The 22,096-nt window shown below is 47.6% G+C and overlaps 8 protein-coding genes across 8 annotated transcripts; 5 read left to right on the top strand and 3 right to left on the bottom strand.

Moving 5' to 3' along the window:
• Nucleotides 1–3,910: 3,910 nt before the first annotated feature.
• Nucleotides 3,911–4,631, top strand: FPOAC1_008581 (uncharacterized protein; the record flags this gene model as incomplete). The annotated part of the gene is made up of 2 exons (XM_044853022.1): nucleotides 3,911–4,065; nucleotides 4,130–4,631. The coding sequence occupies 2 exons, from the start codon at nucleotides 3,911–3,913 to the stop codon at nucleotides 4,629–4,631; spliced, it is 657 nt and encodes a 218-aa protein (XP_044705692.1).
• Nucleotides 4,632–5,417: 786 nt separating this feature from the next.
• Nucleotides 5,418–6,539, top strand: FPOAC1_008582 (uncharacterized protein; the record flags this gene model as incomplete). Its single annotated transcript, XM_044853023.1, has 4 exons — nucleotides 5,418–5,479; nucleotides 5,532–5,626; nucleotides 5,683–6,404; nucleotides 6,462–6,539. The coding sequence occupies 4 exons, from the start codon at nucleotides 5,418–5,420 to the stop codon at nucleotides 6,537–6,539; spliced, it is 957 nt and encodes a 318-aa protein (XP_044705693.1).
• A 513-nt stretch (nucleotides 6,540–7,052) lies between these two features.
• Nucleotides 7,053–8,492, top strand: FPOAC1_008583 (uncharacterized protein; the record flags this gene model as incomplete). The annotated part of the gene is made up of 3 exons (XM_044853024.1): nucleotides 7,053–7,701; nucleotides 7,964–8,069; nucleotides 8,129–8,492. 3 exons carry the CDS (start codon nucleotides 7,053–7,055, stop codon nucleotides 8,490–8,492), a joined length of 1,119 nt encoding a protein of 372 aa, XP_044705694.1.
• A 758-nt stretch (nucleotides 8,493–9,250) lies between these two features.
• FPOAC1_008584 (uncharacterized protein) lies at nucleotides 9,251–10,213 on the bottom strand (the record flags this gene model as incomplete). The annotated part of the gene is made up of 1 exon (XM_044853025.1): nucleotides 9,251–10,213. The coding sequence occupies one exon, from the start codon at nucleotides 10,211–10,213 to the stop codon at nucleotides 9,251–9,253; it is 963 nt and encodes a 320-aa protein (XP_044705695.1).
• Nucleotides 10,214–11,852: 1,639 nt separating this feature from the next.
• Nucleotides 11,853–14,102, top strand: FPOAC1_008585 (uncharacterized protein; the record flags this gene model as incomplete). Its single annotated transcript, XM_044853026.1, has 12 exons — nucleotides 11,853–12,054; nucleotides 12,107–12,239; nucleotides 12,434–12,651; nucleotides 12,712–12,827; nucleotides 12,971–13,045; nucleotides 13,100–13,266; nucleotides 13,339–13,361; nucleotides 13,427–13,488; nucleotides 13,547–13,590; nucleotides 13,614–13,745; nucleotides 13,796–13,939; nucleotides 14,042–14,102. The coding sequence occupies 12 exons, from the start codon at nucleotides 11,853–11,855 to the stop codon at nucleotides 14,100–14,102; spliced, it is 1,377 nt and encodes a 458-aa protein (XP_044705696.1).
• Nucleotides 14,103–16,815: 2,713 nt separating this feature from the next.
• On the top strand, nucleotides 16,816–17,664 carry FPOAC1_008586 (uncharacterized protein; the record flags this gene model as incomplete). The annotated part of the gene is made up of 3 exons (XM_044853027.1): nucleotides 16,816–16,820; nucleotides 16,898–16,912; nucleotides 16,968–17,664. 3 exons carry the CDS (start codon nucleotides 16,816–16,818, stop codon nucleotides 17,662–17,664), a joined length of 717 nt encoding a protein of 238 aa, XP_044705697.1.
• Nucleotides 17,665–17,935: 271 nt separating this feature from the next.
• On the bottom strand, nucleotides 17,936–18,733 carry FPOAC1_008587 (uncharacterized protein; the record flags this gene model as incomplete). The annotated part of the gene is made up of 1 exon (XM_044853028.1): nucleotides 17,936–18,733. One exon carries the CDS (start codon nucleotides 18,731–18,733, stop codon nucleotides 17,936–17,938), a length of 798 nt encoding a protein of 265 aa, XP_044705698.1.
• Nucleotides 18,734–20,426: 1,693 nt separating this feature from the next.
• FPOAC1_008588 (uncharacterized protein) lies at nucleotides 20,427–21,763 on the bottom strand (the record flags this gene model as incomplete). Its single annotated transcript, XM_044853029.1, has 2 exons — nucleotides 20,427–21,125; nucleotides 21,179–21,763. 2 exons carry the CDS (start codon nucleotides 21,761–21,763, stop codon nucleotides 20,427–20,429), a joined length of 1,284 nt encoding a protein of 427 aa, XP_044705699.1.
• Nucleotides 21,764–22,096: the final 333 nt, after the last annotated feature.

The following is a 22,096-nucleotide window of genomic DNA, read 5'->3' on the forward strand; positions in this document are numbered from 1 at the left end:
GTGTCTCACTTGGTCATGTCCCAGGTCCCTTGCTGTCGATCCATTCCTGAGTGACCCTTGCAAACTGTCTTTGGAGTCTTTTTTTTTTGTCTTGGCTTTTGACTTTGACTTAGATGCCTTGCCCTGCGACTTTTTTTCTTCTTCTTCGTCTCATTTGCTCCTCACTAACAGCACATCAAAATTGTGCAGGGCCCCCGCATAAAAACAACAACGTCCTTGATCGAGAATCAACGTTGCACAGCATGGGGGCGTTGTCTATGTCCCTGTCATCAACACCCTCACCCTCACGATGGGCGTGTGTAATGGAGACATAGAGATCAAGAATATGAGCCGGGTCCGGGTACAAAAAAACATAGAAAAAAACATAGAAAAAAAGAGGTGAGGGAAACCATGTTCTTTCTCAACAAGGCTCGCTCAATATTGCGTCTATGCTAGCTACGTTTGTGCCAGCGGTGACAGCAGTTGCAGTTGCAGTTGAGACAGACTCAAGAACGACACGATTTTTTATGTACCTTGCCATATATTGGCATGATTCTCCATACCTGGCACTATACATTGATTACATTACATTACGGTACAGTAATATATGGCTCGAGTGATTCGTCACTTCTCGCTTCCAACATGCAGTCTCGCGTGCAAAGAGAAAACAGTCGTCAGGATACGGACATCCTGGCTGTGAAGCCAATAATCCTAGAGCTCAGACACGGCACAGTCTCACAGCCGAACGCACCCTTGACAGGACGCTACAATATGGGTATAGCGAAGGATTACCCGAGTTTGCGGGCGGCATGTATGTATGTAATCTGCACGTATCGATCTGTCTGTCTGCATTTTCAACCACGAGTACTACTGCACATTCTAATACTATTCGTGGCTCTTTCGGGACTCAGTACTCAGTTAAGCGCCCTCGACCTCGCCTACCACTTCTTGTCAGCCTTTAACAAGGTTCTTTGTGAATCCTTGAGCTCAATAGCATTGGACTATTATGCCCTTCACCACCTTGGGAGTGCGGACAATCTTGTTGCGAGCTCCAAGTCATATGTATAATAGTAATTAGTCCTCTCATACGTTTCTTCTTCTCACTAACACCAACCTGTCAGTCCCCCTGATCGAGTCGAATCACGCGGGAATAAAATGTTTCAAACCCCCATCTTATACTGAAACATGGCATCTCACACTTGCGGTACCTGGCTCATGTCACCCACCCTGCTTATAGTACTTGTAAGGTACTGAATCCCACACGAATCGACCACCTGATATGAATTCGCGACATACCCTTCCAGGCGAGGACTACCCTTGGCTACGACGCTACTCTGATCTTGTCTCACAGGATTCAAACGAACACGGGAATAAAGCCACATTTTTTGATGTCGCACAAGGAATCCGATGTGACTTCCCTTGTCAATACACTGAATACAAGGATCATGTACTATTTTCAGCTCTCGTAGGATCTTCCCAAACGGATACGGCTTGTTCGGTAGCCATGCATCCCACCGAATCGAGAAAGACGGGCCCAGGGATGTTGAAACCTCGTTCTTGTTGAATCTGACGTATCTCAAGGCCTTGCTAGTCGGTGAGCACAAAGGAGAGTGCCGTACGTGTTCGGTCTTGACGAGGTTGCAAATTGGCAGGGTTTCAACGGGAAATTTCAAGGGAGTAAGTACTCTGTAATCTTTGACATTCCCGGTCTTCATGCTGCGGGTACATCATCCGGGCTGTCTAGCATATCTTTAAGAAGAGCCTTACAAAGGGGCAAGTAAAAAAGATAACACACATTATCCCCGAGGTGCGTCCCTCTATGAGGCAAATGTTCAAGGGTCCGCACGGCAAGCTGCCTTGGTTGCCTATATCACGAGCGGCTGAAGCATGGTAGATGCTTACCCCAGCCGATATGGACAGAGTTGCCATCATATCATACCATCAAGCAGGCTGCTGTAATCGATCATGCCCAGTACAGACTTGACCACCATGTGCAGTCAGCACAAGCATGTGCGGTCTTGTCAGCCTTTAACTTATGGGACGCAATCGAAGGTCAAGGCTAAACCCGAGTGGCTTTAGACGAAATTCGCAAGACGGGTCATACAGGGGATTATCCCCGGCTCGAGAGACACCGTATCAACGCCTATCTTGTCTCGTTGTCTCGCAGGAGACTAAACAACCTGGTCAGCCCTGTGTGATTGAGCCTTGGGCTTTGGGCTTTTGGGCCTTGAGCATTGAGCATTGAGCATTGAGCATTGAGCATTGAGCCGTAGGTAGTCGCGGCTTGCGGGAGAGCACCCGAGCTGGTTGCCCATCAGAGGATAGGTAACGTTAGTTCCCATTCGGGGGGTTGGGTCCGTCGAGCGTACCGATCCCGCGGTTCGGGAGCTGCATGACAGAGGCAAAGATGGTCAGAAACAATAATGAAGGAGATATGATGGTGTTGTCACGGCCCGTATTGCAGCCAACCACGTCTCGAGGACAATAAGACCTGTCATTCACAAGCTATAGAGGTCGAAGCCTGTGTGGCTTGTCTGTTTGTCTGTAGGTTTTGTGCCACGGCATGGCAGGAAAATGGTTGTTTCTAAAAACCCAAGAGTTGATTGGCAAACATAGTGGTATAAGCGGTAGGTGATGCTGGAGTGACGCGGGTTACACAAAGTTACTTCTGAGCTATAAACTCGGTTGCCTTTGTTAATGGATTGAAAGAGAGTTCTGATGCCGTGTAACGCCATCTTTCTGGACAAACGCCCCCATGTTCAAGCGTCCTTGTGTTGAGGCTGAAGGGTTGGCTGCCTAGTTCAACTATTGATGCACGTCGCTGTTATTGTCATTGTGTCTCTGTTGTACCTTTGAAGACACTCGTCAAGTCTCACAGCATGCAGGTTTTTGATTCGCCCATGGGGGTTCGCATCATAAACTGAACGACGACAAGTTGTAAGCGAGGGTGATGAGCAGCAGCGTACCTGATGCTGACGCTGAGGTGATGCTGCGATGCTACTATAGACTCAAACTGCCAAGGTTTACCAGTGATCCCGTGGTAACACAACTGAGTCAAATGAGAGCTTCCAAGTTACCATTTGGTTTGCCGAGGTTTGAGGGATTGATGCCCATGCTATTATAACACTGAATGCAGATAATATGTTTTTGGAACTGATGCGTGTTTGGCTCTATTGGGAAAGCACCGAATATTGCACTGACATTCATTGCATGGGTGTTGAAGATGGACAGGTAGAAGAATCATTGATGTGGGTGTCCCTCAAAGTCTAATTAATAGCTTGGGTTGAAGAATCATGAAAAAGGTTTAGTTCAAATGGGCAGGCAGAAAAACACTATTACCTACCTCTATAAGTGTATTCATTATAGGTACTAAGTTTTCTGTTCTTCAAGAAAATATCTATACCCTCGAATGTTAATTTAATATGTTAATGCCCTCCAATACCATTCATTACCTACCTACCTACAGAGTTTCCTGCGCAAATATTAAAACTTAGTTAAATAATGAGTTGGTACAACCTGTTAATAGGGTTTCTTATTCAATTGAGCATGTATATAAAGAAGCAATAATAACCTACCTAAGTCATTAACCGATTCAGCACATTCGCAATCGCATCCAGACACAGTACAGATCATCAACTCACAACACTGTATATTCAGGGTTCCAAGGCATCTTGATCTAATCCGTCATCGGTTAGGCATCACCCTCCACTCTGACTCCGAGGTTAGTTACGACATCGCAACTTTTACTCTTTCCTGAATACTACCTACCAAACAAAAAGTAAGTAAACAGCTCCCAAGGGATGGCCTACTCTATCCTGTTTCGCCTTCTTTCCTCACGTTTCGCAGTTGACTAATCTCCTGATTTTGCTGCAGACGTCGGTTTCATTCCCCCCCCACCATTCGCATCACCCACATTCCGGACCTTTTCGCAATGGCTGGCAACAAGAAGAGCGACAATAGCAAGAAGGCTCAGGGCAACGCTCGCAAGGCTGAGTCCGCTGCCCAGAAGCAAGCCGCTGAAGACGCCCGTCAAGAAGCCGCCGAGGCCGACAAGTGGAACAAGGGAGCCAAGAGCAACGCCAAGAAGTGAGTTTTGCCGCCGAGGTAATGCAGCTCGTAAAAGTCGCTAACCTTTTGTTTCTGCGCGTAGGGAAGCTGCTGCTGCAAAAGCTGCTGAAGCTGAGAAGAAGAGAGCTGAGAAGGCTGCTCTCGAGGCCGAGGAGGATGCCAACAATCCATCAAAGGGTCCCAAGAAGTCAAAGGCTCCAGTTAAGAAATCGCGTGGCCTTGACCTTTCCCAACTCGACGACGACAAGCCTTCAGCCATCAACGCCTCTGGTATCGATAACGCCCTAGATGCCCTGTCCCTGACAGGCAACAAGGACGATGGCAAGGTCGACCGACACCCCGAGCGACGATACCCTGCCGCCTACGCCAAGTACGAGGAGAGACGACTCGACGAGATGAAGAAGGACGGCAGCGGCATCGGACTACGTCTGGACCAGAGAAAGACTAGAATCAGAAAGGAGTTCGAGAAGCACCCCGATAACCCTTTCAACCAGGTCACGGCCTCGTACAACGCTACAAGGGAAGATGTTGCAACTATCCGTGAACAGGAGAAGACCAAGATCGAGCAGCGCCTTGGACGATAGAGCCCTGTTTTTTCTCTTTCATTTTATTTTATGCTTGCGAGGCTAGGTAGATATCATCACCAAAGCCAGGATGTACGAGGGAAGGATGACAAAAGTTTTTATTATGGTGGAACACTTGTTTAGGGAATACCTAGACTATACATGGGTAGCATCTTTGCAGCTTTTTCTCCAAAGCTAACACTATGCTATAATTTATGATTACGAGTCTAGAAGATATGCAGTATTCTTTAGAGATAGATTTGAATACCTTGGTTGACGAATATCTTGCTTGGTGTGAATGAGTATGAGTATGATCTTGAAGCAGTGATACCCCTCTGGCATGACCCCGCCATTATCAGCTAGTAGCAGACATAGGTAGGTACTTTGGCAGAATCGATAGTGTACTAATGTATAGGGTAATATCTCTTCAGAAGTGGTGTCATGACAAAACTTGTGCAGAGCTGTCATGATACAGTTTACAACGAGTTTATCGTTGGGCTTGACCCAGCGGAGAATAAATGTTAATAAACCGGTTTCGAATATATATCATAACACTTTTCATGAGTGTATGTCTCGTCGCAGTTTCTCATGACTTTAGCTATATGAGTACCCCGCTGTCGGCTGTTTTACAAGCTTCACCGCCTGCCAGATCGCAAATCATAGCTCTTGAGCCGGTGTAATACCACTACCTGTTTAACCAACCTTGCCATCTTAACAATGCTTTTTATTGACCTCCCCTGAACATCTCAATCTTCTGCGCGCCTATAGAACCTTACAGTTTGATAAACGACCGCGACTGAACCCACGATGTCGCCTCTTAATATGGGCGCATTGCCTTCGCTGCGCAAACAGCAACTCCTCTCAGAATTGTTCGTTCGACAAACATTTGCGTGATGAACCTGACTAATAGCAAAATGACAGCGCTGGACTCAAGCAGGCTTGTCCAGAAGGGATATTTGTTAGTCTCACCCCAGGAGATGCCACGCTCTGGTCTGGCGTGCTCTTTGTTCGCAAAGGTAACCCATAGGTGTAACAGCGATACCGATCTTGCGATACTGACCACTCATGATAGGCCCCTACTGTCCTGCTATACTCCGTTTCCAAATATCCTTCCCCGATTCGTATCCTCAGCTTCCGCCCGTGGTCGTCTTTACGACAGACATGTTCCATCCCCTCATCACGCCTCTAACAACATACATGTACACAACCGACATACAAGAAAGCGGTACTGTGAGTGCATCAGACCAGGAACGACTACCACCGGGTGGATTCAGCTTGCGTCATGGTTTCCCAGACTGGTTTGGACGAGGCAGACGGACCATGGCAGAGGCGAAGCAGACAGATCAACAACGATTGACGAGTCCCGATGCTGCTGCTGCTAGCACTTCTACAATACCAACAGTATCGACAGTTCCTTCATATACGCGCACTGGTCAAAAGAGTGTTTCGGCTTATGAGGTCCTACACTACATCCGCAGTGCGTTTGATGACGAATCAGTCCTCGACTCGGTGCCTCTCACAGCAGCTGGAAACCCAGGAGCATGGCATGCATGGAGGACGCACCGAAAAGCGACGGGGAAGTTTGTACAGGATGAAGCGGTTGAAGAAGTACAAAAGAGTGAAGAGAACGACCAACAACCTACAGAGAGTGCGAAACTTACATCTACAGCGACACCCAGACATCCTGGAGAATGGAATTGGGATGGCGTGTGGGAGGACAGAGTAAAGAAGAACGTTTCATCCAGCTTATCAGAGCCCGTCCTGTACGGCGAGACGAAAATATCTGACGACCTAGTAAGTTTTCTCTATTGAGTTGGTGTCGAGACGGTGGACTCTTGCTAAATCGTGTAGATCAAATTCCTTGAGATGGAGGATAACGACATTGATTCAGTAAAGGATAACCTCCGCCGAACACTTGGCCAGACGTAACTCTGGAGCGAGGATCACAAAATAGTTGCCTACCTATCCTGGTACCTTTTGATGCTTTTGTGGCGGTCACCTTTTCTTCACAAGTACGTGGCTCTTCGCCCTCTTGGGGGCTCAAGCTTAGTTGGGATGGCTGTTGCCCTTTGACAGCATTTATTCTTTGTAAACCAGGGCAAGAATGGTAAGAATGAATCTCCACAATGAGCCTGGCAGCGACTTCTCAGGTTGTTTCCATGTTTTCTTAAATCGCAAGAGCAACCCTGATACCCTTGAAATATTACCTTCGCCAGCTTCAGTATAGTTGCCGTGAAAGAATGTTTGCCTTTTAACAACATCTTCCTCCTTATTGTATGAATAAAGTAGGCCAGCTTTGTATCTCAATTTCAACTGTTCTGAGCTATTCTTGCGAACCGGCTTGAGGCAAACAGATATATCAGTTTTCTTTTGCTCAATACACACTCTCTTGTTACTTTCGTCAACACTCAACCGTGATAAATCGCCTTTGTGCACTCCATGATGACGAACCCCGGCTACGAAACCCCCTTTTGGGCGGATCTTGATGCCTGTGAGCGCGCAATCGCCGACGAAAAGCCGAGTCCATTAAGAGTTGCGACATACAATGAGAACTTCCGGGAAAATACCCTATATCTAGGGAATCGATACAAGGACAATAGCGTGAAGCACAGTCAAAGCTTTCATGGAGATGGCTTGCTCACAGTCCCCAAGAGACGAAAGGTTGAGATGCAATCGGGGAAAGAGAACGTGAGGACATTTCAACACAACCAGACACTGAGCACTCGAAGCAGACGAAACATGTATACGCCCGGGAATTGGGCACAAAACGATAGTCCACCTCGACTTTTGGGAGTCACACCTTTGCCACAGCTATCGGTCAGGAAGAAAAGACAAGCACACACACACGCAAGAGTACAGCCTGACCAGAACCGCTCGCTATCCCCCTTCTCAATCAATACTCTGCCGGCGGCATATGAGATGCGGCGTCCTGGAAAGGCCCGCTCCCCTTTGACCAACCTATACGACAGAGACTCTATGCACAGAGAAGAGCTACCGCTTATTTCTCATGCAAAAGGCTGGACTGGGTATCCTTTGCCTCCTGACAACAATCTGCAACTACCGCCGATCAAAAGTCTCACCACCTTACCACGTCAGAGGACAGTGTCTTACCTGGCGCCGAAAATCAGCATTATACCGGAAGTAACTGTTATTGAGGCGGGGCGTAATATATTTTGGGTAGCTATTGAAATATCCGCTACTCCTTGGTGTACAGCACAGAACAACATCCAGCCAGGGGCCCGTTAGGAGCGACCTGATCTATTCACGGATCTAGCTGGTCTAGCCCAAGAAAATTTGGAGCGTGGGTGCAAAAACAAAGCCCCTATACGGACTGATACTTACAGCGAATGCAGCTGAGAACCAATCCGAGACCAACGGCCTTCGTGACTTGAACGTCCAAATCCTACCAACAGAAAAGTCGTCGATCATTCGCATCCTGCAGGAGCAGCCTTTCCCCCTGTAGGTGTACAGTAGAATAGGCATTGAACTGAAAAGAACGCTAGCTGACCAGTCAACAGCGACCGCCTCGACCCTGGTCCCAGTATATGTCTTTTGGTCAAAGTAGGAGTCCATGTTGCCAAGGATATGCAAGAAGAGAGACAAGAATGTCCGCAGAAAGAGATAGATAACCTGATAGAGGCGCTTGAGCAAGAGCTTGGAGACTCTACCATAAGCTATATGACAGTGCGATTGTCATATCGCCCTTCAGCATTTCCCGAATGGCAGGATGTTGGTAATGTGGGTGACGCAATGTTCACTACACAGAGCAAGATCGAGACAGTGGCTACGGCCTCTGTAAAATTGCACAATGCCATGTCGCTTTGGTCCCCTACGCCAGTGCTTCAGTCCAACCCATTGCTTCCTCTGATCGAGAGACACTAGGGCGTCACGAACGCGAGGGATGTATTAAGGCGGATGGCTACTGTAAGGCATATCTGTTCACATGAAGGTACCAGCTAACCAAAAACCAGCCAGAAAGTGAGGCGACAAGGGCGGGAGTACAGACCCCTTTGGATGATGGGTATACTCCTGTGATCCCTTTAAGAAACGCGAGTCTCCAGCGGCGCTGTGATAATGCCGGACTTGATCACATAGCAACATTGTCCCACGCCCGCTCACAACAGGCAATAAGAGAGGACTCATCCAGATGCGGCAGTTCAGCCTCAACCTGTATAGCGAGGAAGAGCCCAGAGGACCCGCTGGTTCTGATGGCTCGCACTAACAGGGGCATGGGGGCAGGCAGTTCAGCCTCCGCACAATTAATGGAAACAGATTTCTCATGCGGGAAACCTGATATTTCCGTTCCCCGAGGACAAAGGAGTTCTTCAGGCAAATCCGACAGCAGCACGTTATGGAAGGGGCGTTCACTGGGGGCTAAGACCCTGAGAGGACTATTCCCGTCGATGGCGGTCCTGTCGACAACGGCTCGAAATCGGGAGACCAACCGACGGCCAGAGGGCGAAAATGGACTCCGAACGGTATCGCCAGCCCATGACAGAAGCAAAAAGGACACAGGCAAATGGGGATGGGCGACGTGGTTTTAGTCTAGAGAGTGAACGGGGTAGGCAGTTTCCATGTACCTAGTGGTATTCGAATGTTTTTGTTGGTTCTTCTACGAAAGAAAAGCTGTTGCTACCTTGTTATAGTTCATCCTTCCAGGGAATAGAGATTTGAGCGCCCTTGCGCGCAACAGTCAAGGCAGCTGCTCGATTAGCCGCGGTGACAGCGGCTTCGATGTCAAATTGACCGCCCCTAGCGGCGACAACGGCCAAAGAGTAAGAACCAACAAAGGTGTCTCCGGCGGCTGTGGTGTCCACTACGGTTGTCTTGGTGGCAGGGAGCAATGCACTCTGGCCTTGCTTGTTAACAAAGTAGACGCCGCGACCTCCCAGAGTGATGATGACATTGTGGACTCCACGGTCGATGAAGACTCTGCCAATACGGTCCAAGCCGACAAGACTATCAAGTTCGGACTCATCACACTCTGCAAGGATCGCCGCTTCAGTCTCGTTAACAACAAGGTGGGCGAGCCCGTCATAAGCATCCATGGGCAAGGTCTGAGCGGGAGCTGGATTGAGAAGCACGGGGACGCCATCTCTCTTAGCAACCTTCAAAGCCTTCATCACGGTGTCGAAAGGGATTTCCAGTTGCATGATGAGAAGGTCAGGGTGAGGGCCTGGAAGAGTCTCGAACTCAGTTGGCCGAAGAGAGTGGTTGGCCTCAGGAGACACAATAATACGGTTCTGGCCCGAAGGCTCATCGACAATAATGATGGCGATCCCGGATTTCTGGTCTTGACGAGCACTAACCGCGTCAACGGAAACGCCAAAAGAGCGAAGACTATCAAGCAAGAGAGTCCCGTAGGGATCAGCACCAACGGCGCCCACCATGGAGACGTTGGCTGAAGGGTTGGTCAGGTCAGAATCCCGGGACAGCTTGCCGCATGCTACAGCCTGGTTGGCGCCTTTGCCGCCGGGCGAAGTGTTGAAATGGGATGAAGTGAGTGTTTCACCAGGTAGGGGATGGTGTGGGACATAGGAAACGAGATCCATATTGAGAGAACCCAGGACCGTAATCTGCGGAGCGCTAGCGCGAGAAGCCATGATGAACGATCGCACAGAGGGTTCGAGACGGTTTGTAGTGGTCAAATGAATGAGATGGTCCTAGTGGCAGTGTTTTGCAGAACAACACAAAGTTGACGGGAGAGGAGACGCTGTTAGTGAAGCGTCACGTAAAAGCTGAGTGAGTGGATATGATAGCCTCGGTGGTATGATGTAAGAGGCCGAAGACGTGAAAACAGACTCGCAAAAGAAACTAGATGCTTCTCTGAGCGTATCTACCCGGGTTGAGTCGAGTCGAGTCGAGTCGGTATTGTGGATGGTGCTTTTGCTTGAATGGATATTGATTATTGATTGATGAGTTCATGACTTGTCGTCTCGTCAGGAACCGAGTCATGTGGCATATGCTCCCCACCTGCCCCAGGAAGGTACGAAAGGTGAGCCAGCCACGTTGGTTGTGGGGACGGAAAGTTCCATTTTGCCAGGATTCTACTACGCAAGTAGTACCTACCTGTGTACTAGTGTGCGCTATTCTGGCGATCTAACTATCATAGGTGCTGTTATTCTTTTTCTTTTTCTTTTCTTTTTCTTTTTGTTCTTTTTTTTTGACATGGAGTACGCTGAAGCTTTTATAATTCGAGGATGCTGTAGATAGGTACCTTAGTAGTAAGTTATCAGGTACTAAGGCAAGCAACATGGTATGGATACACAGCGGTTAAACATTTTCCCACGTTATTGATAAGACCAACGGGCCAATCAATGGTAGGTGGACCCAGAGATCCATGCACAAGTGCCGGTTTACAATCTCCTAGTCTCGGTACCGAGAGCAAGAGCGCGTCTCAGGCCATTTATCCGACATAAATTGGAGCTCACTAATGATGAATCAGTGAGGCAACGGCTCCTTGTGCATGACCGACAGTACTAGGTAAATGCGGCAACTAAGATTTAGTTTGGTAGTAGGTAGGTAGTGAGATGCCTACGAATCGAGACCAAACTACAGATACTTGCCAACCCCTCTGACCTTGCCTGACCAACCAAGATCAGTGGATATATCCTTAGGAAAGCCATATTGGATAGCGTCTCCCAATAGTACCCAAAATGGGAGCTTGTGTTTTGACCTCGACAAGTCGAGGCTCAGGTTGTCAACCTGCTCAGTCAGGGGTTGGGCCCAAAGGGATGGAACCGAGTCTTTAGACATCTGTAGGGAACCATTTCACCCAATCAATTGTGTCAAAGTGCATTATTGCAGCATTGTACAGATGTGGCGGTGATGTGATGAGAACAACATAGGCGACAATCCAGTCTTGGCTATCCACTTGATGGTTCAACTACGTAGGGCTTTGGAAATAAGACGAGAATGACTTCTATTGTATGTAGGTACCTTAGTAGTTTGGTATGTTACATGATTTGCGTAAGCGCTTCTAGTCACTTCTTACCGGCGACTGCGCTATTTCACCACGATAATGTTGAAATTCAACCTTTCTGATGGAAGAGGGTGCTTCATGTGTGAACAGCGTTTCACTGGAGCAACTATGGATACCCAATACGTAGCCAAGCACTTGCCTTCTTCCTTTGGAGATTATATCTATTGCTCCTGCCTTGCGCAGCGCCCCGTGTATGTGATTCAATTTCAGCAAGAACCTACCTGCCTGACTGATTCGCCCTTGCGAAGCTCCTACCTACCATGATAGAACACTACTCATTTGCGCACATACTCGGGCCAGCTCTTTTCCTCGTAGGTTTGTTAAGCTTCTGGGCCCACAAACATTTTCAACCTACACTACCACTGCCACCTGGGCCACCATCTGAATTCCTTCTCGGCCATACCCGTGTTATACCCAAGGAGAATGCTGCCAAGGTTTACTCAAGATGGTCAAAAGAGTACAGTGAGTTTGCTTTAGGAGCCTGATAATCGACCTCTGACTTACGTTTCGAAAGACTCGGACATTATCCATGTCAGGTCTTTAGGCCGGTCTACAATTGTTCTCCATAGCGCAGAGGTTGCCAAGGACATCCTCGAGAAGAAAGGCGCCAATTTCTGTGACCGGCCTAGGTTCACTTTATTAGAAGTGTAAGTCCTAGCCCCGCCCCTCACTTGCTGGAAACAAAAACATGACATGATACTAAGTAATTCGGCCCTCACAGGATGGGATGGGGAAAGACGTTGACTTTTATGCCATTTGGAAAAAGCTGGCAAATGCACAGAAAGCTCCTTCAGACATATTTTAGAAACACCAACATCCGCCAGCATCATGACTTACAAAGGAATGAGGCCCACCGTACGGTAAAAGCCATCATGGCAAGACCTGGCACGTGGCAAACGTCTTTGCGCCGATTCGCAGTAGCCATTGTTTTGCAAGTGAGCTATGGCACGGAAGTACCGAGCGACGATGACCCCTATATCCGAATTGCTAACGATGCCATGCATGCTACCGGTAATGGTGGAGTTCCTGCAAATAGTGTTGTTGATCTAGTTCCTTTTGGTAAGAGTACAACTTGCCTAGCAGGGGTCCAAGGTGTGTTTGCTAACAGGCCGAACCCAGTTCGCTATCTCCCAGATTGGCTTGTCAATGACTGGTCTTTACAATTTGCTCGACAATGGAGATGGGCTATCACGAAACTACACGACGTACCCTTCACTGCTGCACAAGCCAAGCGTGTGAGTTGATCTTAAGCGGACAAGCTACTCTGCGTACTATACACATCAAAATGCTAACTTCGCAACCGTCATGTAATGATGATCCTGCCAATACATCTCTTGCACATCAGCTACTGCGGTCTTATGAATATAACAAATTACAGGGCAAGAACCAAGAGTGGTCGCTGGATGATATCAAAGGGGCTGCAGGTGCAGTTTTCATTGCAGGCGCTGACACTGTGAGTTTATTTATTATAACACTTGATTTCGAAAGCTGAAAACTCGACTCATAGACATGGGCAACTTGCGTTATCTTCGTTCTGAACATGGTTCTTCACCCCGAGATACAAAAAAAGGCACAAGATGAGCTTGATGCGGTAATAGGACCCGGGAAGTTACCTGAGTTCTCAGACCGACCCTCTTTACCATACATCGAGCATATTGTACAGGAGATTTACAGGTACGTTCCAATTAATAAACAAAATCCCAATAATAGTATACCGCATACTGACATTGGAGTACACTTGGAAAGATGGTCACCATTAGCTCCTCTTGGTCAGTATTTCCCACCCAGTATTGGCATAGGAGTAGGGACCGTGCCAACTTCTAACACGCCGTAGGGATCCCCCACAAATCGCTTCACGATGATGTCTACCAGGGCATGCTTATTCCTAAAGGTACAGTGATAAAATACACACAATGTTCATGTTGTGTACATACAGTCAGCTGACAGCCGATAGGGTGCGATCACTTTCTTTGATATTATCGACATTATGACGACGAAGTGTGAATGCTGACAAACTATAGAACTGTTGTTTATGCAAATTCTTATGCTATAGCACATGATGAGCGAGTCTACAAAGCTCCTCATGACTTCAATCCTGACAGATACAGCGCGGGGGAGCCATATCCCGTTGGCAATTTCGGGTTTGGGCGTCGGTACGTAACAGAGCTTAACTCGAGCCATGGTTTCTGACGACGGCTTCCAGGATTTGCGTCGGTCGGTTTCTAGCGGATAACAGTGTCTGGATCATGGTAGCAACAATGCTGTCCACACTGAATTTCTGCAAGAAGGTGGCCCAGGACGGAAGACCAATTGAGCCTCGAGTCCGATTCACCAATGGTGGAACCTGGTCAGTCAATCCCTTCCCGCAGCTCATTGATCGCTGCTTCTATCTGAGCCCCACAGTCCCTTGACCTGAACCCTTGTCTTTGCTCCTAAGTACATGAAACAGGCCGGCTGATGAGGTTACTGACGATCCTTCACACCAGTCACCCAGAACACTTCGATTGTGACATCAGACGGCGAAATTCGACGGCTACGGTACTTATCAACGCTAGCTGAGACCAGTGGCAGAGCCATCTTTGCAATGCAAGTACTTTTACACTAGAAGGACGCGCACAACCATTTCTCAAGCTGGGCTGATGAACCTTGTCGGTTATGTGCCGGCGCTTCTGGACCTGACAAAGCATCTAACTTATTACAGCCAAGCGCCGTCATAAGTCATTGCTTATTGCAGCCCCCAGCCCAAGGATACATACTATAAACGTCTGTACACTTATTTTTTTGTGCCATCCTTCTTAAATTGTCCTCCCTAATTCCATCGTGGCAAAATCTTCCCTTCAGAATACGGGATAGGACAATGTAACCCTCGGGGACTCTATGTACATATGTAGGAGACAATGCAATTTTTGTAATCACACATCGACTTTCTTTCCCCATTGCAACTCAGGGCATACTAGTTCCCGTCTGCAAATCCAGCAGGGATTCTGTCAATTTTAGCTTGAAGGCTTTCCCCCAAACAAGCCATTATCTGATATCGTTATTCTACTCTTCCTACTGAGTTACCCACTCATACTAATTAACTTGGCGTCCATGACATCTAGCTACTGTTGGAACCCCCAATAGAAGCCGTTAGCGCTAGTGATTGAGTACATGCAGGCGAAAGTCATGGCGTTGTGTCAAATGAATACGTGCCTTCATCCTTCCATCGGCCCGACGTCCAGCAACAGGATCCTGCAACATGAAGGGCTTAAACGGTACCTGGTCTACATATACCCTCTTTTTGGAGACTCAGCTATCAGGGCAGATGGCCCAGCTGCGTGTCCAGATCTATCAACATCTTTTTTCTTTCATGATGGGTGGTTGAAATACTGTAATGAGTGGTGGGCAAGGATAAAAGCTTGTCTTGCTGTACTCGAGTCAAGCCAAGTAACCGACTACAACCGGGCTTGTCTGAGCCATTAAATGGATCTCTGTCATGGCGCATGTCAATTGCAATTTTAGGTGGTGGGTATTACAATACTATAATACCAAAATTAGCAGTACTGTACATCAGACTTGGCTTGACTCGCCCCAAGAAGCCGACGACCCAGACGCCTGCCAGGTTTAACACGCGAAGTGTAGCACGTTCCCACAAAAGTAATAGACCACGATGTGCTTTCTGTTCTTGGATGCCCTAGAGACTGGTATCAGAGTTTTTGCACATCCACAATGCATTGCTAAGCATGTGTCACTTGACCTTGGCGGGCCGTATCACCATCGTCTACGCCCAAGTGATGATCGCCCGGGATAATCGGGGAAGTATCGGCGCCATATGTGTTGGTGTGCAATGCTACGTTGAAAATCACTTTCACTGTTTTTGATGCACGCGTGGGCGTGAATCAACCATGTCTTATCGGGCGATCATCCATGAACAACCGCCCGAAGCTACTGATGAGCTGGAAGATCATCGAAGCTTAGTTCCAATATTTCCAGAACCCAGTCTTGTTGCGTTTCAGGGTTGCGCCGTTGTATTGGACTGGCCCGTCGTTGTTATCTCTGAGACATCTGTGTTCGAATCATGACCCGAGCTGTCGTTCGAAAGTGTGAATTGAACCTCGTATCTTGGCCCTAGCAGAATACCTTTAACCTTTGTTATGATACAATGTAGAGTCCTAAGGGATAGGGTCGAGCCGTAACGTTTGTTAGTGATTCCGCGAGTCTGCGGTGCAACGACTATAGAGTGAGAGGAGCTGCAGAAAAGAGGAACGCTCAAAGGGCACATTTTGGCTGACTCCATTTGAAGGCCACAGGGAACCCATTCTTGCGAGCCCTGACTCTCGATTTTTTTTCGCCCCATACCCCAGGTGCAAATCACTGATCAGATAATGAAATGATGGCACACAAAGATCCAGAAGCGAACCGCGAATGCGTTGTACCCGTCGATATGATAGCAGTTGATGAAGAAAGGAACACGCTTGGTGCCTGGTCCTCTTCGAACCGATTTACTCGTCCCTTTTCGAAATGGTATAAGCTATTGCTTCAAGCAGGCGTGGAGGAGAATGGCATTCGACCAGTACCCCCAGAGGAAAGAACAGAGACGCAATACAGCAACCTATTCACTGTCTTCTTTACCTGCCTATTGTGCATCCTACCGTTAGTTGTCATCGAACTGCCAAGCCTGTGTTTAGAAACTGACACTAAGAAGTATTCCTACTGGGGCACTCGGCACAGTTCTGTACGGTCTGGGTCTGCGAGATGTTTCGTTGATCATCATCTTCTTCAACATAGTGACTTGCCTACCGCCGGCGTTCATGAGTATAGGAGGATATAAGACAGGAATGCGCCAGATGGTGCAAGCCCGGTATTCCTTTGGGTGAGTCTCAATACCAACATTCATTGGAGGGATAGCACTGACGCTGCGAGTTTCTGAGCCCTGCAGGCTATATCTCGTCGTCATTCCGCTCCTTCTTAATGCTGGCACAGTAACCGGGTTCACGGTTGTGGGATCAATCGTGAGTGGGCAAGCTATTGCGGCTGTAAATAAAGAAGCGGGCATCAGCATCAATGTGGGCATCGGCATCGTCTGCATCCTCAGCTTCTTATTAGCATTCCTGGGCTATAAGGCGCTCCATCTGTGGCAACGGTGGCAGTGGCTGCCAAGCCTGATCGCAATAGTCATTGCTGTTGGCTGTGGCGGAAAACACCTGATGAATCAATCTGAGCATGAACCAGCAACTGTCAAGAATGTTGTTGGGTATGGGAGTTTGATGGCAGGGTATTTTATGACCTTCGGGGGGACTGTCTCTGATTTCACTGTATACCACAGCCCTGAAGAATCCAGGTAAGTAATTCTCACTCCGTTATAGAAGTGGCAAAGTAGGCTAACATCATGGTAGGCGCAAAGTGTTCGCCTGCGTGTATCTAGGCTTCTTAATCCCTTCGACGCCTCTTCTCATCCTTGGGGCTGCTATTGGAGGTGCCATTCCAAATGTTGAGTCGTGGCAAACAGCCTGGAATGACTATGGAATAGGTGGAGTCATGGCCGAAATGCTTAAGCCAGCTGGTGGGTTCGGTAGATTCGTTCTTGTCGTACTCGCCTTGAGTATCGTGGGAAACATGCTGCTGTCCTACTATTCGGTCGCTTTGTGTTTACAGATGCTCGTTCCTGTTTTCACCAAAGTGCCACGATTTGTCTTCGTTATCGTAACATTGGCCATCATGGTCCCAATGTCAATATATGCGGCCGCACAGTGGGAGAAGTCTTTGGTGAATTTTCTGTCCATGATCGGTTACTGGGCTGGGTGCTTCGACGCTGTAATCATCGAAGAGCTCGTAGTGTTCCGAAACAGAGACTACGGTTTGATCGACCCCAAATCATGGAACCAAGGGCGAAAACTTCCCACTGGACTGGCAGCTATTGGTGCGTCAATAATCAGCCTTGGGTTGGTTATTCCTTCGATGAACACGCCGTGGTTCACTGGGCCTATAGGAGCAAGGATTGGTGATGTTGGCTTCGAGGCGGCTTTCGTAGTCACTGGGATTGCTTATTATCCTCTTCGAGCTTTAGAGATCAAGTTGATGGGTCGTGTTTGATATACCCATATCAGAATGGCCAACACTGGCTGCTGACATGGTCTTAAAATAAAAAGAGATTCATGGGTTTCCGCATATTTCACTATCGTGAATAAGACAAGGAACGACACAGTTGTGATATATGGTGATAATGAGAGAAGCGATACGGAGCGTGAAAATATGCTTAGAAACGTGAGGGTCCGAACCAGATAGAAGGCCATGGGAATGGCGGCCAAGAGGCACGAGCAGTAATGGAAGAGACGAAACTGTGCTTGCAGCCCAGCTTCGGGCGCTATTTGTTCAAAGTACCACACAAGACAACGTCTTCGCCAAAAGGATGCCATGAGACGTTGGATAGTCTTGCGACAGGGATAGGAGTGCCAGTCGAATCTTGGAGACGGTCTGGAGACACCAATACTCCTCCTTGACCAAGCCAAGTCGGTGCAATAGTAACGATCACAGAGTCGATAACATTGTGAAACCGAGGATCAAGCAGGGAGTTAATAATTTGGCCTCCTCCCTCAACCATGACACTGGAAAGATCCTCGCGGAGTAATGCGTCAAAGACGTCGCGCCAGTCGAAGCGCTTACGGCCGTTGGATCCCAGTGTGGTAGGGACGTAGATATATTTGCCGCCGTGCTCTTTGAGAATTGAAAGACTCGTGGTAGGTATGTCCTGGGTATCCATCCCAGTCAAAACAAAAGGGGCCAAGCCATTCCCGAGACGTGCAACCTCCAGGACTTTATCCGTGTGACTAGGAGTCCAACGAAGATGAGGGTCAATAATGATGGGACGAGGCTGACTCGTAGCACCACTAATTCGACAATTGAGAGCTGGAGAGTCTGCCAGGAGAGTAGATACGCCAATAAGAATGGCGTCATGACGCGAGCGAAGGTAGTGTGTCATAGCTTTAGAGTCAGGTCCAGAGAGTCGAGTGCGGACACCCGGTGCCAGGGAGAGCGATGAGTCTAGCGAAGTGGCGAAAGTAAGAGTTATAAAAGGCCGCGATAACGCTTCGTTTGTTGTCGTCGGTGGTAGCCTGGGCTCAAGCATGGCTGCCGAGGACGTAGAAAAGCTAAGCTCCGACATGGTATTGATTCTTTTTTGGAAGAGACTTGAAGTCGTATTTGATGACGCCAGGTTTTGTAGTTCCTCTCAATTGGCTACACAAATCCTTGAAGTTTGCTCTGCAGTTTCTTGTCAACTTAATCAGGCACTGACAAATAAGACAGGGCTGTGATGAGTTGTGGTTGAGATGAAGTTGAAATTGACTTTTCTAATGGGAAGGATGATGACACTCCTGAGATACAAGTGGCTGATTGAGGGATGGGCGGGTATCTGGTGTAACAGCGGCAGGAACGACCCACATACGTTTCGGCAGACGGGCGGGAAGGAAACATCCTCTTTATTAATTTTCTATCGGCTGAGATCTTTACAAATCATTATATCATGTATAAACCGATAAGGAACACGTTGACATGTAATGAGAAAACGGTCAGCCGTGATGCAAATGTTGCTACACTTATCTCAACTTAATGGATGTAGAAATGAGCAGTTATCGTCCAAACGATCTGTAATAGAACTTGAGAAGTCGATTATATATACATGGATCTCTGGGCTAAGAATAATAAGCTGAAAAGATGTCTCACCTCTCGATTAGAATATTACTGCTTGGGGAGTTGATGCGATGCGGTTGACGCCGATGCCTTTGAACAAATATACCCTGATATCACCCTCGTTATATATTCAAAACCTCTCTTCTCTCCACCAATTTCCAATAGTAAAAGATTTCGAACCTATGATAGGTCTTCGAAGTTGCCGACCCGCATATGAAGCTATAAATAGCCGAAAAGGCTATAAATGGATCCGAGGGCCCAGATACCAGGCTCACCAAGTCACATGGATGGGGGCATCTGCGGTTGTTGCGGGGCAAACATCAATCATCTAAGACAATTGAACCGAGTTCTTGGGTTTGATCTTTCAGATCAATCTGTGTTTACAAGTTGTTTTGTTGCTGAATGTGCGAGTAGATGGGGATTGATCGTAGGGACAAAGGGAATCCGTGTAGCATGTGTATCCTAACAGCAAACCATTGGATAATCCGGAAGAAATTACATGAAAGCCCTTGTTACTAGTACTATCCGTTTGCACATTTAGATATTATAATCACAAGCTCTTCACATGTATTCTAAGCAAGCCAGGTACTTGGATACTTGGAAACGTCATAAGGAGACTGAGTCTACATCCATCGGCAAAATAGAGACGCAGCCATTTCAGATGAATGATTATTTGTATCAATAAATTCAAACAATCCCACTTTGCAATGTGTGATGTGGTTTCAAGTTGGTCAAGCAAAGAACAATGCTCCTCGTAGCCTGCCATGGGCGTTGACATACACCGAGGCAACGCTACCACTGGGCTGAAAAGACACTTAAACACGAAATCGCCTCCATTTAATTCGGGTTCTTGTCGGATTGGCTTTGATTTCCTGGTTAACATTTCTATTTGACGGGGTCAAGCCGGCAACCAAGTCAAACTTATCTTCGTCTTAACAAAGAACTCATCTCAAAATTATACCTACAACTAAAGTATTTACCACGCAATTACATACAACATACGGTGACGATAACGGTACTTCAAGATTAAAATAGAGTAGCCAACTTTTGCGGAGTTGTCGTACCTTGGGCAACCTGGGCAACTCTCGGGATTGTTTATGTGCGCACTATTTGCATATGCTGACAGCAATTACGGCCGTTGTCTTTGACAGATTGATTATCTATCGCTATGTTTTACCCAACTGCTTCTTGAACTGGGGGTTCCCATCATCGTCAAACTCGGCCCACTGAAAGAAACCACAATTCTCCTGTCCTGGAGAATTAGCATAGCACATCCAAAAGTATCTCCCAAAATTATCTTTCTTCTTTGTCACTACCCTCAGCACGCATGGCAGCCCACATTGGCATCTAGGGGTAAGTCTTGGGTGCATATTAGCGCGATAGTCTCGGTACGTAATGTTGATACGGGTTGTCCCTGAAATGGGATGAGGATCGATCGATAACGCTGGTGCAATGCTGTGCTTCCATTCCTCTTGCATCTCAGCATGCATTACCAAGAGCGAGTTATGAGGAAGATGAATCGATATCTGTCCCTCCGCATCTTGGTCCTGGGTCGTTTTTCTGTCGCGATCCTTGGGAAGTATCCTTCTGACACGGAACTCGCGAGCGACACCCAAAGAGATCGACCCAATGACTGCTCTCGGCCCAAGGTACGTTAAATGATCACTGTGCCAGCCGACATTTTGCTGTGGGCCTGTGTAGGCATTGACAAAGGCCGAGTTCGGAACCCAAGGGTTTGGAGATTGGTATTTCAACTTCTTGCCCCCAGGATACCGAGTCTTGATTCGTTTCTGAATCTCGGCGTTGACAGCCTCCTGAACTTTTGGTTTCACGCTGACGAGCTGAGGTGTAATACGCCGAACATCCTGAGTTCAGTTAATCAAATGTTGTATAGCGAATCTACTGTTTGAATATTTACCGTGAGTCGGCCGCCGTTGTAGTGATACTCTGTTTTCTGACGCTGTATCTCGTCGTAACTTTCGACGTAGAAGCTAGATGTATGTGGGCTAGAAACGACACTCTCGAATAGCTGGAACGTGATCTTTTCGAAAGTTTTTGATTCCTCTAATAGCTCTTCTAGCAACCGATTGGCATCCTCAGGGGGTAAAAAATTGTGAATGATGGTACATGGGGTATGCTCAGCAATGTCTTCAGGGTCGTACAGATGCAGTGTGCTTCCCGCTTTCGACTTTAGCTTCTTTTTAGTAGGTGCATTATTCAAGGAACTAGAATCACTTGTGGAAGTAAATTGTTTTAATGATTGCTGATACCCAACAACTCGGGGACCCTTCTTTATGGGTATCTGGACTTTGAGGGCCGCGGATGCCTCGGATACAGATCCTTCATGAGCCAGTAAGATATCGAGCAAGTCTTCTTGGTCGAGCTGCGGGTGTAAAGACGATAGCAATGCTAATTTGACTTCGGTTGGCTCTTCTGGTTCCGCGTTCTCTGTTTGAGGCTCTGGAGATGCTTTCCGTTTTGTGCGAGTCAAAAATGCCTTCATAGTCTCAATCGCGAGCCACTAATGGTTTAAATGTCATGCGATCTCCTCTGGCAATGAAGACTTTTCACGTACCCGGCATATCCTGTGGTTGATGGAAAAGACCTAGCAGCGTCTGTACCGCGACGTTTCCAAAAATCTAGAACACGTAAGCACGTGACAGTCATTGGCTGATTCGATTACTGCATAAACCCGGTCATGACGCAGAACCTGGTTAGACACATACACTCTTTCTGCCCCGCCGCCTCGGTGTGATTACCGGAACCGAGGCACATGTCAGTATAGCTTCGAGGGGAAGCTGGTTGATCTAGACAAGCAATTGTCTACTGTAGCTTT

This window comes from Fusarium poae, chromosome 3 (genome assembly GCF_019609905.1).
Source record: "Fusarium poae strain DAOMC 252244 chromosome 3, whole genome shotgun sequence".
NCBI classification, from domain to species: domain Eukaryota; kingdom Fungi; phylum Ascomycota; class Sordariomycetes; order Hypocreales; family Nectriaceae; genus Fusarium; species Fusarium poae.